The following is a 13,798-nucleotide window of genomic DNA, read 5'->3' as shown; positions in this document are numbered from 1 at the left end:
AAAGAGGGGCTCACAAAAGACATTTGCCCCCTCAGCCCAATCACTCCAGAAGTTCACTCTCCAGGTGACCACATTTTATAACAGGACGGGGTTTTTTAATATTACAAATAGATTAGAATCTTTATTCCTCTATTGAGAACCCTGTCAAGCCCCAAGTTGCCAGGCTGGGATGTTGCTCTGCTGGCCCAGTTCTGTGCTGGGGCTGCTCCCTCCTGTGGAATCAGCTCAGGCTGACTCAGAGCCGGCCTGGCAGAGCCTGGGGCTGGCTCAGAACTGGCCTGGCAGGAGATGGTGGCTCTGTGGCTGCAGAAGTGCAGGTTGTCACCTCCTAATCCTGCAGTGAGACACCCCAGGGGTGACCAATCCCCCCCGAAAGGTCCCACTGGTGCTGTTTCCCCAAGGAGGTTGTGACTGGGAGCTCTGAAAGCTCTGGAAGCTCTGAAAGGTTTGGAATTGGTGGTTCAGGAGCTAAACCCAAAGTCTCTGAGCTTGTTTTTCAGCTCCAGGGCCCAAACCCTCCCCAGCTGGTCCATCCTGCCCTTCCCAAGGTGCTCAGGGATGGGGAGCTGGCTCGGAGGAGCAACACAACTTCCCCCATTATAACACCAGTTCCCCCTGGCAGCAACCAGCAAACCACCCTCAAAGCTGCTGGAAACTCCTCCCTGGAGTCGCATTTTCCTGCCATAAATTATTCATTTGTTTTCCCCATCGATTCAGAAGCTCCAGAGACCAAAGCACTGCCCAGAGGAGGAAAGGCTGGAAGGTGAATGTTGACAAAGGCACTGCTAAAATCAGGATTAGCAGGAGCTTTGTTTCCCAACAGCTCTGCTGTTCTTGCACCTCTTACTTGTTAAATTAACTGGGATGGTTGCATTTACAGGGGTTCTATAAACCTGTCTCCTGCCACCCCACACGCTGTTATTTGATGCTTGTAAGGAAAAGCCCTCAGGAAATGTCTCCTGGCCCGTGTTGGTGCAGAATCTGCTCCTTCGGGGTGTCCAACACAGCTGGAGCTTCCAACAGGAATTTACAGGCTGTGTAATGAGATAATGAGTCCATAATTGTTAATCCCAAATCTGCTGCTGATTCCTCAGAGGAGCCTGAACTCTGTGGCAAAGAGTGGCTGGGATTCTCTCCCTCCTGGACTTTATTTTTACTGATTTATGGTTTGCTGCCTGTTTTGGGCTTCCAGAGACTCAACTCTCCCTCCCCTCAAAAGACCTCGAGGTGCTGGAGCCTGTCCAGAGACACAACGTTGCTTTTCAAAGAAAATGGGCAGAAGTCCCCCTTAGATTTTGAAAACTTTGGGGTTAAATGCCTTGGTCGACGTGTTGAACCCCAGATCCTCCAGCTGGCAGCAGAGTGGAGAGTAAATAAATCCCTGGGCTCCCAATTTCCACGGGGAATCAAAAATTCTTCACACAATGACATGACAAGCAAAACTATTCCTGGAGAAGGAAGGCTCGTGGAATTTGTGCTGTGTATGTTTAATGAGAGGATCTGAATTTATCCCACTACAAGGCTGGTTTCAATTTTTTTTTTAGCAGCTTAAGCTCAGATTTTATGCAGGGAAATCTTCTTATGTATTTTTTCAATTGATAGAGCAGATTTACACCATACAAAGACCAGAAGGTCTGTGAATTTAACACTCTGATTGTAGTGCAGCAAAGGAAATAAATTGCCTTCTGTGTCAAAGAAAACAACCATGACCTGCAGAGCCACGAAGTGTCTGCCCAGGAGGACGAGGAGATTAAGGTTTGAAGTGAAACTATTACTCATTATCGAGAACCTAAAAGTGCAACAACATGTAATTAATGTTATTACAGCCGAGCTCTGTATCTACAACACGTTAATCACACGGAGGTGCTTTGATTCCGCGGCAAAACAAAAAAAAAATAAATAAAATAAAATTAAAACAACAACAAGGGAAGTGTTGCCCGGAGCTTCCTCATAACCATCCCACAGGATTTAATCCGTGCCTAAAGTACAGGGCTGGAGCCGGGCAGGGTGTGCCCGGGCAGAGGGAGGCAGGAGTCGCAGCAGGGGATGGTTCTGCCCATCCCAGAGGAATTCTCCTTCCTCCTGCCCCATCCAGAGGCGAAGGGCAGGAGGTGTATTTATTTATCAGAGCTGTGATTATCCCGCTCGGGGGGGTCAGAGGGGGCATTTGCGGGGATGGATCTCCACAGGAATGGAGGGGTGGGAGGAAAACCCGGGGGGAGTTTGTGTCTGGAGAAGGGATCTGCCCCCGGAGCTCCGTGACCGCCGTTCACGGGGAACAGGGAATGGGACCCTAAAGCTCAGCCCATTCCACCCCCAGGCTGCTCCAAGCCCCGTCCAACCCGCCCTTGGACACTTCCAGGGATGGGGCATCCCTGGAATAATCTGTGCCAGGGCCTCCCTTTCCCCCCCAGGGAAGGATTCCTTCCTGATTTCTGCCCCAAACCTCCCCTGGGTGGGTTTTTAACGCGGCCCCCGCAGCTCTGCTCGGGCCGACGAGGCTGGGACTGTCCAAAGATGGGACTCGATGACCTGGGAGCTCTTTTCCGGCCCGAAAGATTTTGTGATTCCGCGTCGTCGCTGCAACCGGTGATCAAGGGGAAGCCCCAATTACCCGTGAGATGGATATCGCCTGTGGGGCGCAGGACAACCCCCCCTCCGAGAGGTAATTACGGCGGGCGAGGAGCGAGCCAAGGCACAGCATCCGATTTGCAAGTAAATGAGATAATCACCTACAAATAGGCCCTTTACCCTCCGGGCGCTCGCAGGGATCCTATAAAAGCACTCGCAGCTCAAGGCTGTTTAACCTCCATCTCCGAACCTTCCCTCCTCGGCGGATCAGGTAAGTCCGGGCTTAACTCTTTTGACTCTCAGATCTTTATTTTTTAGCGCTGAGCTTTGTTCCTCTGCCGAGCTACAAACGGGTCCCTGCTGCCAAACTGTCCGCTGGGGGCTTGGAGAGGTGCGGATTTGGGGAGCTGATCTCAGACTTACGGACCCCCAAGGGATTCAGACACTTTTCCTCGAGCGCACGGGGGGTTTAAATTCCCTCCTCTGCTCGTCCAGCCTCGCTACGGAAGCGCTTGGATGCTGTAAATTGGTTTTTGGGATGGTTTTTCAGCCGGATTCGCTGGAGGGAGCTGGGCAGCAGCTCCAAGGTGTGCTGGGTGTTATTTTGATCTCCTCCCTGTCTTTTAGACCGACCCCTGGAACCAAAGCCGTCCCCGGAGCCATGTCCTACTGCGGAGAGCTGTGCCTGCCCTGCGGCAGCCCCTGCGAGCTGCCCTGCCCTCAGCCCTTGGCCAACGCCTGCAACGAGCTCTGTGTCACCTCCTGCGACGACTCCAAGGCCGTCATTTACCCCCCGCCCGTGGTCCTGACCTTCCCCGGGCCCATCCTGAGCTCCTGCCCCCAGGAAAGCGTCGTGGGCAGCTGCAGCCCCCCGGGCATCCCCCCGGGCATCGCCCGCTCCTTGGGCTCCGGGGGCTCCCTGGGTTCCCGGGGGTACGGAAATCCCGCGGGTTTGAGGGGCTCCATCCTCTTTGGGGGTTCCAGTGGCTACGGGGGGGTGTGTAACTCCAGCAGGTCCTACAATTCCGGCTGCTCGGCCGTGGGAAGGGGTAGCTGCAGCCCGTTCCTCCCCCGCCAGTACAGCACCGGCAGCCGGGGGAGTTGCGGTCCCTGCTAAAGGATTCCCGGGAGCTTCGGGGCAAGAAAACCTCGGATACGGAGCTGGAATTCTCGGGCAGCGCTGAGGAAAGCAGAAATTCCTGTAGGAAATGCAGCAGCTTTGTGATTTGAAGGGTCCTGAAGTGCCTGTGTCTGTCCCCTGGGTGATTGTGACTGTTGGCTTTGCTTCTCGTGCCCATTAAAAGCCATGTTGCACAGCACTGACCCGTGGCCATTCCACCCCTCCCTTCCTTCTGAGCTCCCTTATTCCTCTTCCAGATGCTGCATTTAATTCCCAGTAGTCACCAGGGATGGTTTCCTTCCAGCCACGAGTACTTGGATACTTTGGAAATGAGAGTTTTGGCCCTTCAGTATTAGAAAGATATAAAAGGCTCTTAGGAGCAGGAGAAAAGCTCTGCTTCTCCCTGTTTGGGTCCTCTCCATGGAGCAGCTGAAGCCAAGGCTTTCCCAGGATAGAAGGGAAATCTATTCCCAGCACTGGCATTTGCAATTAGCAGAAAATACACTTTTAAAGTGCAGTGAAGATGCTGAGGTGCATCCCAGGATGATTTAGGATGGCAAAGCCCTCCCAGCCCATGGATCCCCCCTGTGCCCCATCCCCACCTTGGCCCCAGCCCAGAGCACTCAGTGCCACAGCCAGTCCTTCCCTGGGCACCTCCAGGGCTGGGGACTCCCCCACCTCCCTGGGCAGCCCCTACCAAGGCCTGAACACCCTTTCCAGGAGGAAATTCCTCCTCATGTCCAACCTGACCCTCCCCTGGCACAGCTTGAGGCCGTTCCCCCTCCTCCTGTCCCTTGTTCCCTGGGAGCAGAGCCCGACCCCCTCCCCCAGCTCCCCCCTCCTGTCAGGGAGTTGTGGAGATCCAGAAGGTCCCTCCTGCTGCCTCATCCCACCCCTGCCACCACAAATCCCACAGAAGGTTTCAGGACCATCCCCATCTCGTGGCTGAATGGGCAGCACCCCCCGGCAGCCAGGGCACCTTGTGATGAACCCCCCACGGGCCTGACCCTCAGCTGGGGCATCATTTGAGCTCCAGTGGCCAAGAGTTCCCAGCTGAGGAGAAAAGGAAAGCAGGGAACAAAGGCTGTGCTGCAACATCGACTTTAATGGAGGGAGGGCGAGGATTTAACAGCTGCAGAACTTCATCCCGAGGGCACAGGAGGGGCTGGGAGGGTTTGCTGGGGCCGAGTCCTGCTGATGCTCAGGAATCCACGTCGCTCAGCAGGGCCTGCAGCCCCCAGCACGGTAGGTGGAATACCAGGAATAGCAGGGGTAGGAATATCGGCCGGACAGGGAAGCGCCGGATCCCCAGGAGCTCTGAGCACCCCCAGAGCTCCCCAGGCCAAAGGAACCTGCCGGCCCCACGGGCAGGGAGGTGCCCACCACGCTCTCCTGGGGGCAGGAGCTCAGGATGGGGCCCGGGAAGACGATGGACACGGGAGGGGGGTAGAGCACAGCTCGGGAGTCCCCGCACGAGGTGACACAGGGCTGGCTCCAGGCGTCGGCCACGGGCTGGGGACACGGCACCGGGCAGGGCAGGGAGCAGCGGGAGCTCAGCTGGCTGCAGAAGGACATCCTGGGCCTGGAGAGAGGCTGCAACACAACAGGGGGACAAAGGGGAGCCTCCATCAGTCAGACCAGGCAACGTTCCACGGGTGCCCCTGGGAATCCCAGCGGGGCTGGGCTGGAAGGGACCTCAGGGATCAGCCAGTTCCAAGCCCTGCCGTGGATTCAGCTGGGACACATTGGAGGGTACAGAGAAATTCCTGCCTGGCAGGGTGGGGAGACCCTGGCACAGGTTATTCCAGGCATGTCCCTGCATCCCTGCAAGTGTCCAAGGCCAGGTTGGACGGGGCTGGGAACAACCTGGGATAGTGGAAGGTGGCCCTGCCCAGGCAGGGGGTGGAATGAGATGGGATTTAAGGTCCCTTCCAACCCAAACCATTCCAGGATTCCATCATTTCTTGAGGTCTGATGCTTCCCCCAGAAATCCCATTCCCTCCAAACCCTGCCAGCATGAAAGAAGCACCAGAACCCTTTGATTTGAATGAAAATAAGAACTCTACCAATAATAGGCAAAGCCATAGGAAGTGCTCAGACATGAGCACATTAAAACAACCATTCTGTGATTCCAGAAATCTCCATTTTAAGGTCCCTTCCAACCCAAACCATTCCATGAATCCACATTAAAGTGCTTTTAGGTCAGACTTACCAAGTTGACGAGCGAGGAGAAGCTCAGAGGGGTGGATTGAGTGGATTGAGGAGCTCTGTGCTCTGAGCACTTTTATACCATTGCCCAGGGTCTGAGCCACCCTTTGGGCATTCAGCCCTCCCTCCTTCCAGCCCAAACTTCCCTGCCCTTGGCGCGGCAGGGGGTGGAGGGATCCGGGCACGTTGTTTGCTCTTGGGCAACAGGAGCTGGGTGGGATCACAGCCCACGGGAATCTTTCATCTCAGGACAAGGCTGGGATTCACCCTCAGCAGTTTCTTCCTACTCAGCACAAAATTGAACTTCCTCCTTCCACTCCTCTGAGCTCCAAAGCACAAAAACCCCAAAATGTTCCACTTTGTTCTGAGGCATCACAGTGGCCCCTGCTCTGTCACACACATTAAATATCTTTCTCTGGTCACATACAGGGTTTCACATTAAATACCTGTCTCTGGTCACACACAGGGTTTCACATTAAATACCTGTCTCTGGTCACACACAGGATTTCACATTAAATATCTTTCTCTGGTCACCCACAGGGTTTCACATTAAATATCTTTCTCTGGTCACACACAGGATTTCACATTAAATACCTGTCTCTGGTCACACACAGGGTTTCACATTAAACACCTTCACAACTGAGGAATTGCATCCAGCTCCTCCCCCAGTGTAACAGAGCACACAGCAGAGCGAGGGGGCAAATGCTGGGTCCTCCTGCACCTGAATGTGATGATCTTAAAGGACTTTGAACTCCGAAATGCTGCTCAGAGTGTTTCTGAACTGCAGAGCTGAACCAGGTTCCACGTGCTGGTTCCTCCTGGCAGCAGAAGGCTCGGAAGGAGCCCCGTCCCTGCCCTGCAATCTGCATTCCTGTGGCTTCTCCAGGTGGGATGGAAAGGCTCTGTCTCCACTGGCCTTCATTGTAAACACAGACGTTGCCTGGTGCTGCTCCTCAGCCTATTTGGAAACAAGAGTTTGGGCCCTTCCTTTCCCTTGGGGGAAAAATCCAACCTGGAAAACCAACAATGCCCCGGAGTGCAGAGCCAGGGCCAGGGGCAGCTCCAGGCCCAGGGGGCTGGAGCAGATTTCCAGCAGCCAGGAATTTGGGGAGAGGCTTTTGGGTGCCCTCCTTGTCCTGCCTTGGGGTGAGGACCCTTCCCTTGCCCATCCCTTGGGGTGAGGACCCTTCCCTTGCCCACCCCATGGGGTGAGGACCCTTCCCTTGCCCACCCCATGGGCTGAGGACCCTTCCCTTGCCCACCCCATGGGGTGAGGACCCTTCCCTTGCCCATCCCATGGGGTGAGGACCCTTCCCTTGCCCATCCCTTGGGGTGAGGACCCTTCCCTTGCCCATCCCATGGGGTGAGGACCCTTCCCTTGCCCATCCCTTGGGGTGAGGACCCTTCCCTTGCCCATCCCTTGGGGTGAGGACCCTTCCCTTGCCCATCCCTTGGGGTGAGGACCCTTCCCTTGCCCATCCCATGGGCTGAGGACCCTTCCCTTGCCCATCCCATGGGCTGAGGACCCTTCCCTTGCCCATCCCTTGGGGTGAGGACCCTTCCCTTGCCCATCCCATGGGGTGAGGACCCTTCCCTTGCCCATCCCTTGGGGTGAGGACCCTTCCCTTGCCCATCCCAATCCCAGCTGGTTTCGTCCCTGGCTCCTGCCAGGCCTGACCTGGAGCTCCCAGTTCTCGTGGTATCAGGGCACCAACCCTGTTTCCATGAGCCAAGAGATAATGGGATTATAATTACAAATACTAACACGAGTACAAGCCATGCCCGGGATCCCCTCCCAGAGGCTCATTTCACTGCCAGGGCATGGTTGGTAAATCATTTGTGCCTCTGTCTTAATCCTCTCTGCTAGAAATCACCAGCAGTGATTCCCCACTTCCCGTGGGTGTTACAGGCCTGAAAAGAGCAGGGTTTGACCTGCTGGGGGAAAAAAAAGTGTTTTTATGTTTCAATAGAAAAGTATTTATATATAAAAGTATAAATTTAAATATTTAAAAATTAAACAAAAATCAAAATATGGTTTATTGCTTAATAAACCTGATTTATTTATATTTATATATATAAATATATATTTATATATTTTTATATATTTATATTTTTATATATTTATCTTTAATGCTTAATAAACCTGGTTTATTTATATTTATATATACATATATATTTTTATATATTTATATTTTTATATATTTATATTTTTATATATTTATATTTCTATATATTCATCTTTAACGCTTAATAAATGTGTATTTTCTGGTTTCCAGAACATTTCTCGTGGGCTCAGCACCTTTCAGAGGGAAGGGCTGTACCAGTCACAGGTTTCCTGAGTTGGGAGCGATGAGTGGTCCCTCCGAAAGGAAAACAAGGCTCAGCAGGTGCCTGGGTTTGTGCTGAACACTTCTCCTCCAAACTTCTGAATCACTGTTTCCTTCATCCTCACCCGAAAGTTTTCTTCCCTCTCAGGCTCGAAATGATCTCACGGAGTCCTTTGCAACTCCTTCCCTGGAAATCACGTTTGCTCTGTGATCACACCCCTTCAGTTGCTGCCCATTTTAATACCCCCATTATTATTTCTCAACCTCGGTGTTTCCTTATCTCAAGACAATGTAAAATCCTTGTTTTTTCACCCCTTTATACACAACCACTCATTTGTCCAACACCCAAATGAATTGGGCAACTTTTATTGTTGATTTCTTAATGGGATTATTAAAAGTCTGAGGCAAAATAAGGCACTTGTTGATTCAGAGGGAAAGCTGGGAGGGGCCCTGGGCACATCCTTTCATCTCCTGCCCCGGCTCTGAGTCAAGGACTGAGTTTGGAGAGCTGGAATTGGGGTCTGAGCCCCTCTGCCCCCTCAGGGGAGACCCCCCAGCCCTGGGGAACAGCCCAGGGAGCACCTGGAGCTGCTGGAGCCACTCCAGAGGAGCTGAGCAGAGGGATGGAGCAGCTCTGCTGGGAGGAAAGGCTGGGAAAATTGGGATTGTTCAGCTTTGGGGTGACCTGACTGTGGCCTTCCAGGACCTGAAGGGGCTCCAAGGAATGTGGGGAGAGACTTTGGGCAAGGGCCTGCAGTGGCAGGACAAGGGGGGTGGTTCAGAGCGACAGAGAGGAGGTTTGGATGGATGTTGGGAAGGAATCCTTCCCTGGGAGGGTGGGGAGGCCCTGGCACAGGTTATTCCATGGCTGCCCCATCCCTGGGAGTGTCCAAGGCCGGGTTGGAGTGACCTGGGACAGAGGAAGGTGTCCCTGCCCATGGCAGGAGGTGGAACTGGATGATCTTTCAGGTCCCTTCCAACCCCAGCCCTCCCAGGATTCCAGGATTCCATAAGGTGGCCTTGGACAGAGGTCTGGGATGTTGATCTCCAGCTCTGTCCTGGTGTTCCTAACCCTGTGAAAAACAAGCAAACACCAATAAATGGCCAGTCCAGGTGCAGATATTGGCTGAGCTGTAACACAGCAGCACAACCTGAAACATTTATGTGAAGATTCGTCTCCCTCTGTCCCCAGCAAAGTTGTCAGATCAAAACAAAGGTGGAAATCACCCTCCCTGCCTGACAGGAGAGGAGTCTCTGGGCTGTGATGGGGATTTAAAACCATCTGAGGTGGAGTTACTCAGGAGAAACAATGGTCCCAAAGACCTTGATTGAGTGACAGATGCCAAAAAAGTGCATTTGAGGGACGAGGAGGACAAGGGGAAAGGTTCACGTCCCCCGGGGCAAACTGAGGGACTGGATAAAAGCACCTGGAGCCTCCAAAGCACTTGAGAGCTCAGCTCTGTCCTGCTGTGCTGGGAGCACAGAGATCCTCAATCCACTCAATCCACCCCTCTGAGCTTCTCCTTGCTCGTCAACTTGGTAAGTCTGACCTAAAAGCACTTTAATGTGGATTCATGGAATGGTTTGGGTTGGAAGGGACCTTAAAATGGAGATTTCTGGAATCACAGAATGGTTGTTTTAATGTGCTCATGTCTGAGCACTTCCTATGGCTTTGTCTATTGTTGGTGGAGTGTTTGTTTTCATTCGAATCAAAGGGTTCTGGTGTTTCTTTCATGCTGGCAGGGTTTGGAGGGAATGGGATTTCTGGGGGAAGCATCAGACCTCAAGAAATGATGGAATCCTGGAATGGTTTGGGTTGGAAGGGACCTTAAATCCCACCTCATTCCACCCCCTGCCTGGGCAGGGCCACCTTCCACTATCCCAGGTTGTTCCCAGCCCCGTCCAACCTGGCCTTGGACACTTGCAGGGATGCAGGGACATGCCTGGAATAACCTGTGCCAGGGTCTCCCCACCCTGCCAGGCAGGAATTTCTTTGTACCCTCCGATGTGTCCCAGCTGAATCCACGGCAGGGCTTGGAACTGGCTGATCCCTGAGGTCCCTTCCAGCCCAGCCCCGCTGGGGTTCCCAGGGGCACCCGTGGAACGTTGCCTGGTCTGACTGATGGAGGCTCCCCTTTGTCCCCCTGTTGTGTTGCAGCCTCTCTCCAGGCCCAGGATGTCCTTCTGCAGCCAGCTGAGCTCCCGCTGCTCCCTGCCCTGCCCGGTGCCGTGTCCCCAGCCCGTGGCCGACGCCTGGAGCCAGCCCTGTGTCACCTCGTGCGGGGACTCCCGAGCTGTGCTCTACCCCCCTCCCGTGTCCATCGTCTTCCCGGGCCCCATCCTGAGCTCCTGCCCCCAGGAGAGCGTGGTGGGCACCTCCCTGCCCGTGGGGCCGGCGGGTTCCTTTGGCCTGGGGAGCTCTGGGGGTGCTCAGAGCTCCTGGGGATCCGGCGCTTCCCTGTCCGGCCGATATTCCTACCCCTGCTATTCCCGGTATTCCGCTTACCCCGGGATGTCCCGCCCTCCCCAGCCCTCCAAGGGCTCCCTGGATGACAAAATCCAGCAGAAACAGGAGCAGATTCGCCGATTTTGAGTGAAGGGAAGGCCAGGAATTCTTCTCCATCCCAGACGCTGCATCGCCCTTCTGGAATCGCTCTCTGCTCCCAATTCCTGCCTCTGCTCCCAAATCACTCTGTGTAAATTTAACCTCATTCCTCTCCCTTGTTCCCTGCAGTGTTGCTGTTGTCTGATAGACCCCATTTGTCAGTAAAAGCCTTTCTGCATCACAATGGAACGTTTTCTGCTTTTATTTGTGTGCTTTCTAAATCCACTGATGCCAAAAGAACCCCCGGCTGCTCATCTCTTGCATTAACAAAGGTGTTAAAAGGAAATCCCAGACCTTGATAAAAATCCCGAATGTTTCACAGCCACGGACATCACACAAGTATTTTTTATATAAAACTTTACAGACTTCAAACTTTACTTTTATACACTTCATGCACGTACTCTTTTAATTTTATACACTTTATACTTTAACAATATATGAGTTACTTGAGTTTGTGGAAGAAATTCTCCCCTGGGAGGGTGGGGAGGGCCTGGCACAGGTTGGCCAGAGAAGGGCAGGGAGAAGCTGCTGATGCAGCCAAGATGATCTGTCACCATCAAACCCACAAGGGTCACTGAAGGGAGCAAGAAATTCCCTCAGGACAGAGCCAGGAGTAAGAAAAGAGCAAAGCAAACCCCTCAACATCCCAGCAGCTGCACCTCCCACCCCTCCTGCCTCCTCCTGACTCTGTTTTAGTTTCATTTTCCTTTTTGTTTGGTTCGTTTTCTGTTTTTGTTTCGTTCTCCTTTTGCTTTGTTTGGTTTCGTTCTTTCGTTTGTTTTTCGACCCCATTTTCCCTTCAAATATTTTGGTGAAAGCTGCAAAAGGGACAAACCCGCTGGGAACGAGACAAATCAGCAGGGGAGGGGGGGATTTCTGCCTCTCTGTTCCTTGCTGAGGGACCTCTGTGTTCCTCCTACCAGCCCCAAACCAGAGCACAGGGACATTTGGGAGAGGTTCCCTCAGCGCTGCTGAACCCCCCTGACACTCGGAGGGAGGAAATAACCTTTCCCACTGTGGAATCCTTGACCCTTTTCCCATGAAACCTCTGGAGAAGCAGCTCCCAGATGCCCATTTTAATCAGATTTTCCCTCTGCAAGGGGAGCTGTGGCAGCTCTGGGGGGTCAAACATCCCATCTCTGCCTCTCTGAGGTTTCCTTTTCCCCCCCCAGACCCCAGATGGTCCCAGACAGCCCCTGGGAAGCCCTTCCTTGCTCAGGAGGATTTTCTGCTTTACCCACAGGTTTTTGTTGCACATTCAGCTCACCTGGATGTGCAGGAGTTCTCTGACTGGTCCTACTGACTCTGGTGATCCCCATTTCCTCGTGGGTGACACAACAGCCCAGCTCAGGGTTCACCAGGTCCTTCCTGGCACCAACCCACTCCCTAGGCTGCTTTTGGGTGGGAATGAATCAAACTCCTTTCCTTCTGTGGTTCTTTCACATCCTTCTCCACCTTAAGGAGCATTAGGCACCAGGTTTCCTGATCCAGGATTCCACAGTGGAATTTATTGCTGTAATTAAGGGCCTGAATCCTTTAATGTCCCCCATCAATGGGGGTGATTGTTGTATTGATCAAGGAATCAAACCCTGGTGTCATCAGGGCCCTGGAAAATCCTCGGGGGGGGCAAAGGCAACAAAAAAACCTGGAGTTTCCCCCTCTCTGTGTGGATTCCAGGGAAAGCTGAGAACTGTTTATCGATTCCTTTTCCCCACCTGTGAGTCAATCCTAAACCATAAAAGATATAAACCTCAATGCAGTTGGTTTTGGTTTTGTTGAACTGCCCCTCGTTCCCGCAGAGGACAAATCCCAGGGATGGGTTTGGAGAGGCTGGAATCTGCTGTGGCTGAAGATGTAACGGGGTGACGTGTCCAGGTGTGCTGGAAAGCTGGAATTGCCCAATAATTGGTGATTGTGAGCTGTGAGTGGTTGTGTGTCATCGCTGCTGCTCGGAACCTGCTCCAACATCACGTGCAGGGGGTGGTTCAGAGGCTCCAGACAGGAGTATAAAATCCTGGGCCACTCACACCTCTCCCCACAGCTTCTCCTCACTCCTCCTCAGGAACTCAGGTAAGTTTTTCATTCTTTGCACCTTTTTTTATGGGGTCTTTTAATGCTGATTAACTGAACCCTATGTGGAATTCTGCTGTGGGGTTGAGGGGCTGTTCCAGCACCTTCTGAGCCTGCAGAGAGCTCAGGGCTGGGATCCTCCAGCTCCCTGAGGGAATCCTGCACTCCTTGCTGAGTCCTTCAAGGATTCACAGCCCTGAGTTCCTAAAGCTGGGATAGAAATGAGCTGCAGCCCAATCCTGGCTGGCACAGAAATGAGCTGCAGCCCAGTCTGGGCTGGCACAGAAATGAGCTGCAGCCCAATCCTGGCTGGCACAGAAATGAGCTGCAGCCCAGTCTGGGCTGGCACAGAAATGAGCTGCAGCCCAATCCTGGCTGGCACAGAAATGAGCTGCAGCCCAATCCTGGCTGGCACAGAAATGAGCTGCAGCCCAATCCTGGCTGGCACAGAAATGAGCTGCAGCCCAATCCTGGCTGGCACAGAAATGAGCTGCAGCCCAGTCTGGGCTCTGGTGGTGGGTGAAGTTTGAAGCTCCCTGTGAGAGGGAGTTCTACAAACCCCATCCTTCCACTGAATTCCCAAAGTTCCATCAGTCCTGTCCTGCCACTGAGCTGCTTTAAAATGACCCTGGAGGAGCCCCAGGGGAGCCCTCCTCGGGATCTGCAGGTTCCTCCTGAGGGAGGAATCCCTGGTGGGATTTTGGGGTGTCTGTGCAGGGCCAGGGGTTGGACCCGGGTGATCCTCCTGGGTTCCTCTCAGCTCAGAACACTCTGTGACTCCAAGCCCTGTGTTCCTGTGTTTCAGAGCCACCTCCAGTGCAGCACCATGTCCTCCTCCAGGCAGATCTGCAGCTCCTCTCCCTGCTGGGTGTCCTGCCCTCAGCCCGTGGCCGACGC

The 13,798-nt window shown here is 53.4% G+C and overlaps 3 protein-coding genes across 3 annotated transcripts; 2 read left to right on the top strand and 1 right to left on the bottom strand.

The window, feature by feature from the left end:
- Positions 1–2,517: 2,517 nt before the first annotated feature.
- LOC116799600 (scale keratin-like) lies at positions 2,518–3,811 on the top strand. Its single transcript, XM_032712846.1, has 3 exons — positions 2,518–2,665; positions 2,890–2,962; positions 3,199–3,811. The coding sequence occupies exons 1-3, from the start codon at positions 2,518–2,520 to the stop codon at positions 3,686–3,688; spliced, it is 711 nt and encodes a 236-aa protein (XP_032568737.1). The 3' UTR covers positions 3,689–3,811.
- Positions 3,812–4,909: 1,098 nt separating this feature from the next.
- Positions 4,910–5,266, bottom strand: LOC116799599 (scale keratin-like). The gene has a single exon (XM_032712845.1). The coding sequence runs from the start codon at positions 5,264–5,266 to the stop codon at positions 4,910–4,912; it is 357 nt and encodes a 118-aa protein (XP_032568736.1).
- A 5,136-nt stretch (positions 5,267–10,402) lies between these two features.
- Positions 10,403–10,819, top strand: LOC116799598 (scale keratin-like). Its single transcript, XM_032712844.1, has one exon. The coding sequence runs from the start codon at positions 10,403–10,405 to the stop codon at positions 10,817–10,819; it is 417 nt and encodes a 138-aa protein (XP_032568735.1).
- Positions 10,820–13,798: the final 2,979 nt, after the last annotated feature.

This window comes from Chiroxiphia lanceolata, chromosome 29 (assembly GCF_009829145.1).
Source record: "Chiroxiphia lanceolata isolate bChiLan1 chromosome 29, bChiLan1.pri, whole genome shotgun sequence".
NCBI lineage: Eukaryota > Metazoa > Chordata > Aves > Passeriformes > Pipridae > Chiroxiphia > Chiroxiphia lanceolata.
This window is presented reverse-complemented; position numbering and strand designations above follow the sequence as displayed.

Bases quoted from the DNA above. Each gene is read 5' to 3' on its own strand.
- LOC116799598 (XM_032712844.1), top strand. From the start codon at position 10,403: ATGTCCTTCTGCAGCCAGCTGAGCTCCCGCTGCTCCCTGCCCTGCCCG.
- LOC116799599 (XM_032712845.1), bottom strand. From the start codon at position 5,266: ATGTCCTTCTGCAGCCAGCTGAGCTCCCGCTGCTCCCTGCCCTGCCCG.
- LOC116799600 (XM_032712846.1), top strand. From the start codon at position 2,518: ATGGGACTCGATGACCTGGGAGCTCTTTTCCGGCCCGAAAGATTTTGT. The intron at 2,666-2,889 runs GTAATTACGGCG...TTTATTTTTTAG, and splicing joins GACAACCCCCCCTCCGAGAG to CGCTGAGCTTTGTTCCTCTG. The intron at 2,963-3,198 runs GTGCGGATTTGG...CCTGTCTTTTAG, and splicing joins TCCGCTGGGGGCTTGGAGAG to ACCGACCCCTGGAACCAAAG.